We start from the raw sequence: 14,558 nt of genomic DNA, 5'->3' as shown, positions 1-14,558 counted from the left end.
TTGATATCAAAAAATTAATAATAAAATATAAAAATAATTGTTAACAAAAATTTGGTAAAATCATAATTTAATAATTAAAAAATTATTGAAGGGTAGGTATCTTTTTAAAATTATTTTAATAAAAATACAATTTAATCAATAAAAAAATAATTTATTAAAAGGATATTTTGGTAAGCAAAATTTAATAATAAAAAATAAAATTTTTGTTAATAAGTATTTTTTCAAAAAATAATTTATTTTTTCTTAAAAAATAGATAAAATTAATATTAATTAACACAAAAAATTTTAAATGGATTAAAGAGAAAGTTTTTTAAGAGTTATAAGGGAAGAGAATGTATATTTATAAAATAGAGGGGAGGGGAGTGTCATTTTAGCATTTGGCAAGGGAGGGGTGAAATTTGACAATTATGACATATACGAATGTTTTTTCACTAAAATAAAATAAAAAAATTATTATTTTTCCAAAATCGTCTCCAGAATACATAAAAATACACAAGAGTACATAGACAATAAGCATGACTTCTTCAATATCGTCGACACCAATGATAACCATTATCATCGTATAGACACACTCTTGATTAAAATATTTTTTCTTCTAAGAACGCAACCTGCGTTTTAAGCTTTCTAAAAAAAGTTTCTAACACTTTAAAAACGCAATTTGTGTTTTGCGTCCCAAAAAACGCAGGTTGCATTTTGTTGTTTCAAAAAAATTAAAACGTGAAAACAATAAAACTGAGGTTGCATTTTATTATTTTGATGAACAAAAAAAATAAAAAATGATTAAAAATGGTAAAACGCAGGTTACATTTATACTGACATCATAGGAGTGAAATTTTTGTTCATCCGTTCATTTCATTGCATTACACCATTATTGTTTTCATATAGAAAAAAATGAGCTATTAAATTTATTAATTTTTTCAATCCTATTTAATTTAAAACAAATTAAAAAAAATTATATTCAAAACACTTTTTATTTCTATGCATAATTCTAATAGATAAAAAATATTATTTTTTTAATATTATATTAAATATCTTTAATCATCTTTAAATTTATTATTTTTAAAATTATTCATTTTTATTTTCATTATAACCTCTTATTTTATTATACATTATTCTTTTCTTTTAACATTTTTTATACATATATAATTATCATCGTCTCACACTCATTATTATATCTTTTTATAGAGCATTATTATATTAATATATTATTGTTTTAGCTATTATCAATATTTGAATCACCAGTAAAAAAAAAAAAAAAGTAAAAAACTCACATTGTTGAGTAACATTTTTTCACACATTCTTTCTCATATGGTTCTTAAAACATAATAAGTAGATAGATTTTTTAAGTTCATTAATACTTTTAATTATTAAAGAATATAGCTTCTCAATAGTTGCCTTTATAATTATTATATCTGGATAACATTTTTCATAACTTTTTTTTAGTTTGTAATTAAAATAGCTTTTTCTTATGCATTTGAAATTGAGTTTGTTTAATCGTGTAATGTTTAAAAGTATTTATAATTGATGGTAAGATAAAGGTAGTCTATGATAGCGAATTAACGATACATGCACACAAATGTATCAACATACATAGCTTTTTTTTTTTGGTGTCTCATCATCAATATACATAACTTAAATTTATAGAGATATATTTAAGATATTTTCTTATATAATTATTGGAAGTATATATAGAGTACTACTAAGTTATATTTACATGGTATATAATTGGGGCAACTCTATTACAAGTCATGAAAAATACTATTAATAAATAAAATAAAGATTAATATATTAAAAATAGGAAAAGTCTAGGAACCAGCAACTTTGTTAAATTTTGGCCAGCATGTAACCAGCAAAGAAAAATGAGTCATTGGATGAAATCCTATATTAATCTCACACCATTAAAACCATCATTAATGACTATTTGATGGCTACAAATCACAAAAGTTGTTAATCCCTAGCATTCCTCTTAAAAATATATAGAGAGTATTAACTACTTGTATTCGGAATATATAGATAAAATGACTAACAAACAATAATTGTAAACTACATTATACAGTATTAACAATGATGCTTTTCAAACTCATTTGTCTAAATTGTACATAAATAAGTTGGAATAATTTTATTTCAAAGCATTTATGTGATTTAAATTTTTTTTCTCATGAGATTTGTGATTTTTCAAATGAATTCTACTAGAAAAAGAACTAAGAATATAGCAGTTAGAACCAACTAGTTGAAAAACAAATTAATTATTAAAAAAAGAACTCCCCACTACCTTTCAAATAGGGATGGCAACACCACTCGAACTCGCGGGTATCCACCGTGTCCCTACCCGCTCGAGGCGGGTTTTAGCGGGACAGGTTCTTGGACGGGTTGGAGCGGGACCGGATTTAGGTACTACCCACCCCGGTATATATATAATATATAATTTAAATATATAATATGTGTAATATATATAAAATAATTAATAAAATGATTGATAATATTGTATCATATTTAAAATTTTACTTTAATTTATGTTATGTATGTAATGATAGTTATATAAATTTTGAAATTTAATTTTGTTTATTAGATTTTAATAATTATAGGGGCAGGACGGATACCCATAGGAGTGGGTTAGGGTTCAACCATTTACTATCCACGGGTAGGAGCGGAGTGGATTTTATACGGGTAATTGTAAGGCGGAACGGGGTGAAATAGAGTAAAAACCCACTCCTACCTGCCCCCGTTGCCACCCCTACTTTCAAAACTAAAAATAAAAAAGATTGGTTTGAGTTAGCTTATGTTATAGTTGGTTTTGTAAATTTTTTCTTTTTAAATAATCGTGTAATTCGATATATGCTGTTTTTTTTTTTTAACCAATAATTGAGTAAATGTAAAATTATGTATTGAAAATTTATTATTTTTCAAATTTCAGTTATGGAGAAATTCTTGCGGTCATAAATAGGTTTTATGTATTTTTTTGCCTTACACAATACACATTTTTTTTATTTTTTACGGTATTTTTCAACCCGATAGATTAAGAACTAATCCGTCGCTTGTATTAAGCTCCATTTAAGGGTTTGTCGTTGGCCAATGAATTGCTGTAAGTACAAGACGAAATTAGAACTCTCGAAGCTTACTTAAGCGGACTAATGAACTAATCATTAGACCAACCCAACTTGATTTACTAAATACACATTTATTTACACACAATATCACTATTAGTATATGGGTTCTATATTCTTCACTCAAGACTCTAATCCTGTAGGCTGGTACAACTCTCAAATCTCAACGAGACAGGTAAATCTTCTATTTGTCCAAACTTCTGCTGAAAATTGGTTATGCCTCAAATGTGCCCAATGTGACACAGCCCAAAGGAATTCATAAACAATATGTAATACCTAACCTTCACAAATGTCCAAACATGTAATGACCCAGCCCAAATCCAGAATGGAGACCAACTTTGACTCAAACCCCTTCAAAAAGCCAGCAGCTCAAATGGCATTTGTCCCCTCACCTGATGTAACCAACCAAAAAAAAAAGCCAGAACTTCAAAGACAGATTAGCTCGGCTGGCAGGCAGGCAGGCAGAGCCATCGGGCCTGTTCCCTTCAAGGACACACCACATGCACGTGTCCACATTTCACGTTACCCACAAGAATCTCTGTATCTCTTCACAAACTTACTTCTGAACCGTATAAGGGACCTCCGCTTTGATATCACAGGTTGCATTTTATGGAATCTATTAGACGAGAGTATTAGACGAGAGTAAAGTGATAATTAGATTCTCAAAGATATTAATTTTGGATTAATTTATTCTTAAAAAAATATCAATTAGATATAGTAAACAATGGATATGTATGTCCTTCTATCAATAAATAATGTAAAATAAAATTGAATTGTGTATATATTTCGTTATTTACATGGTGCATATTTCGTTACTATCACATGAAAAAAAAAATATGTAATTTTGGACTTATCTTTTGAATTTTCATATATCATTTATCAACTATTTTTTATTTATCACAAATTCTATTAAAATAAATGAAGTTTTACTTCAAAAATTGTTATATACATAACTATCTTTCATAAATTGACATATTAGAATAATTAACAGTATATATAAACATCACCGTTAAATTTTAATTGATAAATTGATAGAAAGACAACATGTATCTATCGTTTGTTATCCTGAAAAACCAAATTAATACTTTTTTTTTTCTTTAGAAATTAATTTGTCCGAAGTTGAGATCTTTAAGGTCCCAATTCTTCCTTTACTTATTATATTAAGAATTAGAATACAAATACAATAAATAGATAGATCAATAACAATGCCCGCTTATTGAAACTCATGATTTTCAATAACACATGGTGACAATCTCAAAAACTAAAATATATTACTTAATCATTTCATGAACATTTAACTCCCATGATTAAAAATTTGATCTTCGAACTCTTGAGCCAAATTTTGTAATGAACAGAAATTAAAATTGGTGTCTTGTGCTCAGCAAACTAGAGTAAAGGAGTGGTATGGTCTCGTACAATTATACAGAAGGCAGGCTCAAGTAACTTGCAAAAATCATAATTACTAAGTACTACATTAATGGTTTAATAACTTAGGCGACAGGAAACACTATAACTTGGTCAAGAACAGGGCCACAGAGAGATCCATAATCATCAATTCTGGTATGGTAGAAGGAGCTGTAGAATGTGAGCCTTGTTCTTGGTGCAACTGCTTTGAACTTGAAGCTCACTGTTCTGAATTTTCCCTTCCCTTCAGATTTGAAGGGAACTTTGAAGGCGTCCTTCGCGGCGAATGCTTCGACCATCATGGATCCGTGGCAGCCGTTTTTGGCATCTCCAACTGAAAATGTGATGTTGTAGACTTTGTTGGTAACTGTTCTGATGATTTGGGCGATGGCACTTTCCCTGCCTGCAACCAGTTCCACTGCTCCCAACCCGAATGGGATATTGAAATGCTTTGAATCTATGAACTTAATGGCTTTCAGGGATTCGATGATCCAACCGGGGAGCGGCGACATCAAATCTTGCTGTTCAGGAGGGAGCAGAACACCGTTGGTAGAATTGAAAATAGGGAATGGACCCTCCTCAAAACCCGGATTTTTAACCAAATTAGCTGCACAAGAGACAACATAATTTCATTATCAAACAGGTAATTATGTTGATAGGTCCAAAAGCATAGTGAACAAGAAATTTTAAAAAAAAAAAACAGAATTTAGTTAACAGTAGAAATGTATTGCCCATCTCAATTTCTCAAAAGAGCATAGAGCATGGAAATTAAAATAATTTCTTCTGTTCAATTGACATACTTACTCATCCCAAATGCTGACTATCCGGGATCTAGCTTCTTTAAAAAACGGTGGCATAGGATCGGAAATGTGTTTGAGGATATTTAAATTGGTAAATAATTTAAAAATTACATATATTGGTAAATAAAAAATTTGTTTTATTTATATAAAAAAAACCGTATAAAAGTTGGTATTCCATTGAAATAAACACTTTATGACCATGGGATAAAAATGTCATTCCCTCTCATTTTCAGTCATCTACTATCTCCACCATTATATTAAAATCATATCTAAATAGACACTTATATTTGGTGTACAAATACTGTTATGCTAGGTGTACACCAAAATCATCGATCAAAATCAACTACCAGTATAAAATATACAATGAAATACAAAATATATACTAAAAAAAGGTTAAACTATACAAATATTTATATATAAATACATAGTAACTGATTTTAGTAGCTGATTTTGGTGTGCAAGCAGCATTCTTGATACAAATAACGTTACCCCAAAAATAATGCCATATGAAGAACAAATTAGCAAGATACTTAACAATTCATACACTGGTAGCATGTTATAAAATTCAAATATGTTAAGGTTCATTACCTCTTGAAGGCAATGGAGGGTAAAACTCTCTGATAGCAATGGCATCCAAAAGCGGACCACAAGCCGGATCTTCCTGAACTCCAGGGTTGTGGAAAGTAACTTTAGCGACATTAGAAGTGGCCTTGAATCCCCAAGCAATGACATCACCATTGAGGCTATACAGTGTCTGCAGAGGAACATCTCCAGTCTGTGGAGGCACAGAGATCCTTAGGACTTCGTCTTGTGCACAAGTCCTCGACGCGCCGAGAATGAGCGCGTAGTATTGGCCAGGTTTGACCTTGATGGTCTGAGAGATTGAGGCTTCATTGCCAAGCCTTACAGCATGTATGCCATGAGTCACTGGGAAGAACATGCCTCCGGGTTGTGGACCTCCGGTGACATACTCAACCAAACCATTGATCTCCCATTTTGGTAACGCAAATTTTCCAATGAGTTTGGTTTTCTGGAGGGATTTGGGGTTTGGTTGCTCCTCAAAATTTCCATTTTGAAGGTAAGCTGTCCAGAAACGCAGTTTCAATCAGTCTGTCCAACTTATCAAATCCAAGCACATAGCCAGTATTTACTGTTAAGTGAAGATTGGAAAAATAAAAGTTCATTTTCAGTTTGGTCAAGTGCCAAAAAACATTTTTCCCTTAAAATTGTCATTATCTGTAAGTCTCATTATAGAAACAAAAATAGTGGTGGGTGTTGAAAATTTAAAAGTGACGGATCCATCACCTTTTTGGTATTTTTTTTCTTTCTTTTGTTTTTTGGTCTATTGAAGGAGTAGAAATAACATTAGACAACAGTGGTCAGTATGGAAGTGTGAGTGCGTAACGCTGAACAGGAAAATATTTTTAAATGAAGCATCAGACACATTGAGAAAAGGAAAATGAAGCACAGACTCTACTATAAAAAACAAAACAAAACAAAAACATAGATCTAGTGTTTCACTTTGGAAGAGACTTAGATGGGAGCATTACCTTCAGGTACTCTTGGCTGAATAACAGCAGAAGCTGAAACAGCAACGAACAAAGCCAAACAAAGTGTAGATACAAGTGTCACTGCCATTTTAACTACAGAATCTGGGGTCTAAAGCGAAAGAGATAGAGGAAGAACTGAAGAAGTGTATGTTCTTGCTCTAGAAGAGAGCAGAGCTTGGTGTTGAAGACTGAAAAGAAGTAGAAGGAGCTTCAGTTGCTTTTATAGTTGGAAAGTGAGAAGGACCAAACGGGTAAAACTATGGAGTATGGAGTATGAACAGAACTTAGCAACAATCACGTTGGAAGGCCCATTGGGGACACATGAATTCTTTCCAAAAAAAAGTTGAAATTTTTTAACCGGCTTTTTCTCCACCAATCATGCTGTAGGCATTTAGAAATAAATAAAAAATATAATAATAAGAGTAATTATTTTTTGTTCAAAAAACTAATTACAAAATATAAAAATAATAATTGAAAAAAATTAGAGAATCATTAAAATTTATTATTTTTTGTCATTGTTTTTAGTTATTAACTTAATTCTTTTAATTTAGTAAATCCAATAACATACTTTAACCTACACTTTTAAATATTGATAGTTAATTAATGATCAAAAATAATAAATTCTCATAATCATTTAATATTTTTTATAATAATTTATTCATAAAAGATAATATTCCTTTTACAAAAGCACTCAAATATTATATTTTTGAGACCTCCCTTAAAAATTATTTAATTTTTCAAACTATTCTTACTCCTTTTATCATCTTCAACTTTTATTTATTATTTCATATAATTTGTGTGTTTAACATATTTAATATATTTAAGTTACTAAATTTTTTGAGGGATTTTTTTTATTTAATTAAATAATATATAGTTAAATACATATATAAAATGATGTTATAATAATTGTGCACAAAATAAATAAATTAACATTTGTATTTATGAAAGTTTAGAGAACTCATCATTAATTGAATCATGAATAAATAAAAGTAATTTTGTACATACAAAAAATGAGAAAGCTTCAATTTTTATCCATTACAATTGAGAACGCTAATAGATTTATACATGCATAAAATTAACATTTAATACCACTTTTGTATACAAAAATTATCTTTTTAAATACTAAGTTAATGTTATTCATTTATGAATAATTAAATTTATTATTATTATTACAAACTTTTAGTAAAAAGCAATATCCTTATTTTATTATGTCGGTGTGGTTACGTTATTTGATCGATCTCGGGATGCATTGATGCAATGTGGGAGCGGGAGAAGATTATAAGATTGGCAATAATAACGTTTTAAGTTAGCATTTGTAATAATAAATGTTTTAGCACCATTTCTAGTTGATTAAGTTGTTTACTTTTTCTTCTTTAAATGAAAGAGATTATTCTTAATTTAGTCTTTGAGTTTTTAAATTTTTTTATCTTATTCCCATTTAGTTTTAACATAGTAGCACCTGTTTTTGGTGTGTTATCCCTTTTTTCTTTTGTAATAAGTATATATATATTATGGTCATAAGCGAATTTCAATCATTTAAACCACATGTTTAATATTTTTTATATCACTTGAATTATATAACTTAAAGTAAAATGTAAATAATAATGTATTAGTACTTTTTCAAGCGAACTCTAAATACTATGTAAAGAGTTATATTGTTCACACTGCTTTAAAATATAAATGATAAAAAATATAAAAATTATAAAGAGAGAAATATCACTTGGTGAATTTTATTCTAGTTTAGTCATTGTCCTATGTTCAATCCTCTCTATAAGTCTATAACTATGTCGAAGATTTTTTTACCAATGACTAAGTTTCAATGGGTGTTTTATAAACAGCTATAACAATAATGAACACTTTTATACACCTCACAAAAACTTTATTATTAGTACAGTAAGGCTCACTCCACTTAGAAACACCAACTTCAAAAACTTCAAAAAATCCCAATTTTAAGGGTTTTGTTTTTTTTTTTTTTATTATTGAGCACTTATTATACATCGTGATATCCTTCATCATCAGTATATTAAGTCATATTTCAGTTAGAAACACCAGCTCTAACTTGGAGCAATCTCAACTTCAAGTATTTTTATTCTTGAGTACTTAATATACATCGCGGTATTATATTGTATAAAAGTATCACAACGTAAAAAATCATTGTCTAAATCACACAGTACAACTCTTCTCTTATAATCTCAATAAACTAATTGTGAGAAGTCTCTTGCTGGTTGAATGAATACAAATTAATAGGGACGGCAATTTCTCTTGGCGGGACGGATATTGCGGGGATTTATCCGTCGGGAGACAGATTTGGAACTTTTTTTTTTTTTCGCGGGACGGGAGCGGGTATCCATTTAATAAACGGGGCGGGGGCGGGGAGAGAGATATCCGCCCCGTGATACCTACATAATATCCGTGTAACTGAAATTACATAAATAAATAAATAAATAAATATATATATATATATATGTTATGATGGAATCAGAAAATCTAATCCCCAATTTCTCACACCGCCTCTGCCTCACTCCCTCACTCTCTCATCAATTCACTCTCAGTCTCACACCCCAACCTAAATCGCGTGACTGTGTCTCAGGTCTCATCCTCTCCGTTTTTCTTCCTCTTCCTTCCTCCTTTGATGCTGCTCATCTTCTTCCTCTCACTGAGTCGCCGGTGTCGCTCCGTGCTTGCTTCTCACAACGTTGGCGCCGCCTGCACCTCCGTCGCCGCGTGCACCCACGTCGCCGCCTCTACTTCGCGAAGACGAAGCTGTTCCAGCCATGCCTCTGTCATCACCAGCATCTTCAGATCTGTTATCACTAGCTATGCTTCTGCGTCCATCTTCTTCAGATCTGCTATTATCAATGGTCAATAAATTGTCTGCATTCTTTTAATTATATAATCATTCAAAAAGTTTTGATTTTTTTGCCCAATAATTATGTAAAATATTATTCTGATTTATACATATTGTTAATGATTGATTTATATATCTTTTGTGTACCTTTTTATGAATATAATATATGCATATGTTTGATTTTATTATACTGTGAATTGTATATATTTTGCTAGAAGATGATTTCGAATAGATAAAAATCAGTAACCAATCTGGTTTGATTATGATGTAATTCAAATTATTTTATTGTTCTACATAATTGTATAATAGATTGAAATTGAATTAAAAATTTTATTTAAAAATCTGTAGATATCCGTGGAGATCTCGATCTCCGGCGGATATGGGATCCCTGTTACCCGTTGTGGGGACGGAGAGGGTACGGGGACGGAGACGGATTATGGGTGGCAGGGACGGGGCGGGGGGCATGTCCCCGCCCCATGGGGACCCGTTGCCATCCCTACAAATTAAGCTTTATGAACAAAAATTTGAATATCTCTCAAATTATGTATGAAATTATTTTTGTTGAGTTTAAAAAAATAATATAATTTAAAGATGATGACTAAATTATTATAAATTGAATTAATAGCAAAATTATTTATGTGATTTATTGTGTTTAGTGTTCAAAAAATAAATTAATCACCCTTGACCCAAGAAACATAAAAAACAAGTTCATATTGCATCTGCCCCAATATTGATTCAAGCAAAACACTCATATCATATGATGAATGGAAATGAAAGCAAGCAATCTGAACAAGGAAGAAAAGAAAGAAATCTGCCCAAATCCAACATAAGTCCAAACGGTGGTCTACACCCAAATTCATTCACTCCACTTAGTTACTAACTAGGTAAGATGAAAAAGGTTGAAAGAGAAGATTGAAGGTATAGTTGCATGTTTGATTCAGTCACTGCTTCTATCCTCTCTCTCCTCTGTGAATGCCGCTACTACATCTGATTTTGGAGAAGAAGTCAAACAAGGTGCTGAAGCAAGTTTCAAGTCTAGGAAGCTTCATTCCTCTATTAAAGGGATGAACGGCCAAGGATTGAAGTAAGGAGTAAGAGCACAATGTTTGGGTTTCCATAGCTCACTGAGCTGTTTATTCATCTCCTTCATAGTTTTCATTGAGTATCTCTTTTTCCCACTTTAATCTTTTTGGATTTCAATGGTAAAAGGCATATTGGTGAGGTTTATATATAAAAGTCATTGAGTGGAAAAAGGTAGAGAGTTAGACTTGGAGAAAAAGCCATAGTTATTTTAGAAATTCTTTGTAAGTGTTTCTGTTTTGTTGTCATGATCTTGAGGGAATTTCCTTACAAGTTGGATTAGCACTTTGTCGTTGAAAGTTAGGGTGAGTTTTTAGTCAAGTCTAATTTGGGTTAGGTTCTTTTCTTAACTCATAAGAATGATGCTTTTCTTGCTTTTTCAACTCTATGCAAAAAGATTCAAAATAAAAAAAATTGAAAATAGTTTCCATAAGAAGTGATCATGAAAAGGAGAAATAGAAGCCTTCAAAAAATTACTAGGACAATGCTTAAAATTCTAAAATTCCTTTGAGTTGAGACTGTGAACACAACTTGTTACATTTTGAACCGAACCATCATTCAAAAAGTTTTAAAAAAATCTCATATGGGCTTTGGAAAGGAGTACCACCCAATCTTAAGTACTTTCATGTTTTTGGATGCAAATGCTTTGTCTTAAATACTAAAGATAATCTTCAAAATTTTGATCCAAAATCTTATGAAGGTATCTTTGTTGGTTATTCAACCACTAATAAAGGATATAGAGTTTACCTCAAGGAACATAGAATAATAGAGAAATCCATACATGTCACCTTTTGTGATTCTAACACCATTTCAAGTGTTATTGAGAAAAATGATGCAGGAATTGAAATTGAACCTAGTTTTGAAAGGATTCATGATCAAGACAAATCAGAACCTTCTTTGGAAAAAGCTGTCCCTATTTCTGCAGAAGTAAAATACAGGAGATAATTCTATTTTGTCTCCTACCAAAGCAGAAAATTCTGAAAATCAGAACACCACAGAACTGAATGATACTCAATCTGAAATTACTTCACCAAAGCCCAAAGAATGGAAGTTCTTGAAGAACTATCCACATGAATTTATCATTGGAGATCTATCACAAGGAGTTATCACAAGATCTTCAAATAGAAAGAGGGCCGAACATAATAATTTTGCTCTCATATCTCAAGTGGAACCTCAAAATGTGAAGGAAGTCCTTGACGATCCTTCTTGGATAAAGGCAATGGAGGAAGAATTGGTCCAATTTGAGAAGAATGAAGTTTGGTCACTAGTGCCTTATCTGAATGGTAAGAAGGTAATGGATACTAAATGGATCTTTAGAAATAAATTGGATGAAGATGGTAGTATTATTAGAAACAAAACTAGATTAGTAGCTCAAAAGTATGACCAAGAGGAGGGCATTGACTTTGATGAGTCATTTGCTCCGGTTGCAAGAATGAAAGCAATAAGATTATTGCTTGCATATGCAGCCCACAAAGGATTCAAGCTTTTTCTATTGGATGTCAAGTATGCCTTTTTGAGTGGTTTTATTGATAGAGAGCTATACGTAGCTCAATCCCCCGGTTTTGAAAATAAGGATTTTCTAAACCATGTTTTTAAACTCTTTAAAGCACTTTATGGTTTGAGACAAGCTCCTAGAACTTAGTATAAATAAAAGACTTAGCTCTTTCTTGTTGAAAAATGGCTTTCAAAGGAGAACTACATGTACAACTCTTTTCATTAAAGAATCTAATGATCATTTCATACTTGTCCCAGTCCCACTCATTTCCTCTCCTCTCTCGAAAAATCAAAATTGAAACTTGAAAGAACAAACAAAAGATGAAGAGAAGAACCCTAGCGGACTAGCCCCCAGTCTCGTAGCACGCTGCCACCGCACCCACCGCAGCACCCGCACCCACCGTAACCCCCGCAGCCCTGCATCCCCACAGCCCCACGGAACCCATAGCCACCGTATCTCCTCTCTTTTGTTCGAGCGCGCTCTCTCTCTGTTCAAGCGCGCTCTCTCTCTGTTCGCCGGTGTCGCGTCGTCTCCTTTGTCATCGCCGTCACTTCCCTTCCTCTTTACTACCGGTAAGCACTGTGATAGTAGTTAATTAGTTATGCTTTGTAATTTGCTGAGTTAATTCGTCACTCCCTCTGTGTCCGATGTTCCCTTTCTCTGAATTATTTTTTATTTTTTTTGATTTAGTTTTATTGTGGAGTTTGCTTATTTAGTTATGTTGTGGAGTTTGCTGAGTTTGCTAATTTTGTTTGCTGATTCAGTTTGTTGAGTTATTTTGCTGAGTTAGTTATGCTGTGGAGTTTGTTGAGTTTGCTAATTTTGTATGTTTGCTGATTCTAGTTTGTTAATTTGTTCATAATTTTCTATGGAGTTTGTTGATTCTACTGTGGAGTTTGCTGATTTTAGTTTTTCTTTGTTGTATGTTAAAGATGGAACAATCACAAAATGATCACTAGCCACAGGACAATGCTATCAATGTTGTCTAAGAATTTCAAACTGGTTCTTCTCGAAAGAAATCTGATCCAACTTGACAATATTTTACTGTGAAATATGACAAAAATAACAAAGCACAATATACATGCATTTTTTGTTTGAATACTTATAATGGAAGATGGATATATAGAATGAAGTATTATCTAGCAAAAATTTTTGGATAAATTAAAGTTTGTAACAAAGTGACTGAAGATGTTGAACTTCATATTTAATTAAACCGGTTAAACCTAGGTTGAACTCCGATCGAATCAGTGAATCATTGAACCAGTGAGACTTTACCGGTTTACTGACCAGCCAGTTCTCGCAACCTTAGTACAAACACTAAATTGTTATTTTATTAATTTATGTGTGCAACTTTTGAAAAACATGGGTAAAAATTGTATTAATTCATGAGTATAAACTGTATTGATTCATGTGTGCAAAATTCTAGTAAATATAGGTGTAAATTACACACGTCTTGTGTGCAAATTATCTGTAAATATGAATGTATATTATTACTGACTAAGTACGGACTAAAAATAATAATATTTGCTCGTAATGTAGCATTGCTCAGCAATAAAATTTTCATCAATGCCAAATTGCCATAAAATAATCAATTTTCATCTTGATCTTCATTCCTTGTTGGCCTTGGTATGATTCCTCTTCTGGTGGTAATGCCAAATACGTAGAAGTAATCAATTGCTTCTCCTTGCCTTTCTTGGACTTGATACATTTGAATGATGACTTCTTGATCAATGTGGTTGAACTTTCCTTTTATGTAGTGTCTCATGTTCCTAAGCTTGCTCACAACATAGTCCATAGTAACGAAAGGATGTGTAGTTTGAACTTGATTTTGATTAGATTCGGAGGCGACAAATTTTATTTAGATAATAGGCATATCCAAACCAGGATCTAACTGCAACTAATTAGATAATACTTTAAATTTTATTTTGATTAGATTTGCGGAGGCGACAAATTTGCGCGTAGGAGATGTGATGCTTACCACAAGTTTGGAAGTCAATGCTAATTATGAAACAAAAGATCGATAAGTATTGGTTTACTGAGCTGGAAAATTAAAATTAAAATTAAACTAAGGAAGGTTATTTCGTCTTTGGTGTGATTTCCAATTTCAAAATTCAAACCACAAAGGTCAAGATGTGGCTACATGTCACATGGATTCCTTGATCTCCTTGGGACCACCTGTTTCCAAAATCGTATTAATATATTCATTTTAAAGTAGGTTCGTGTACCTAGATCAAAATTAAAGTAATTATGTATGATACTGCCTGGCAGTTTAGCGCC

The 14,558-nt window shown here is 31.7% G+C and overlaps 1 protein-coding gene across 1 annotated transcript; it reads right to left on the bottom strand.

Annotated features, from left to right (window-relative positions):
- Window positions 1-4,350: 4,350 nt before the first annotated feature.
- LOC112771238 (protein TEEBE) lies at window positions 4,351-7,225 on the bottom strand. The gene is made up of 3 exons (XM_025815917.3): window positions 6,859-7,225; window positions 5,897-6,391; window positions 4,351-5,115 (listed from the first exon to the last, which is right to left on the bottom strand). The coding sequence occupies exons 1-3, from the start codon at window positions 6,944-6,946 to the stop codon at window positions 4,595-4,597; spliced, it is 1,104 nt and encodes a 367-aa protein (XP_025671702.1). The 5' UTR covers window positions 6,947-7,225; the 3' UTR covers window positions 4,351-4,594.
- Between the last annotated feature and the right edge of the window lie 7,333 nt (window positions 7,226-14,558).

This window comes from Arachis hypogaea, chromosome 18 (assembly GCF_003086295.3).
Source record: "Arachis hypogaea cultivar Tifrunner chromosome 18, arahy.Tifrunner.gnm2.J5K5, whole genome shotgun sequence".
Lineage (NCBI taxonomy): Eukaryota > Viridiplantae > Streptophyta > Magnoliopsida > Fabales > Fabaceae > Arachis > Arachis hypogaea.
This window is presented reverse-complemented; position numbering and strand designations above follow the sequence as displayed.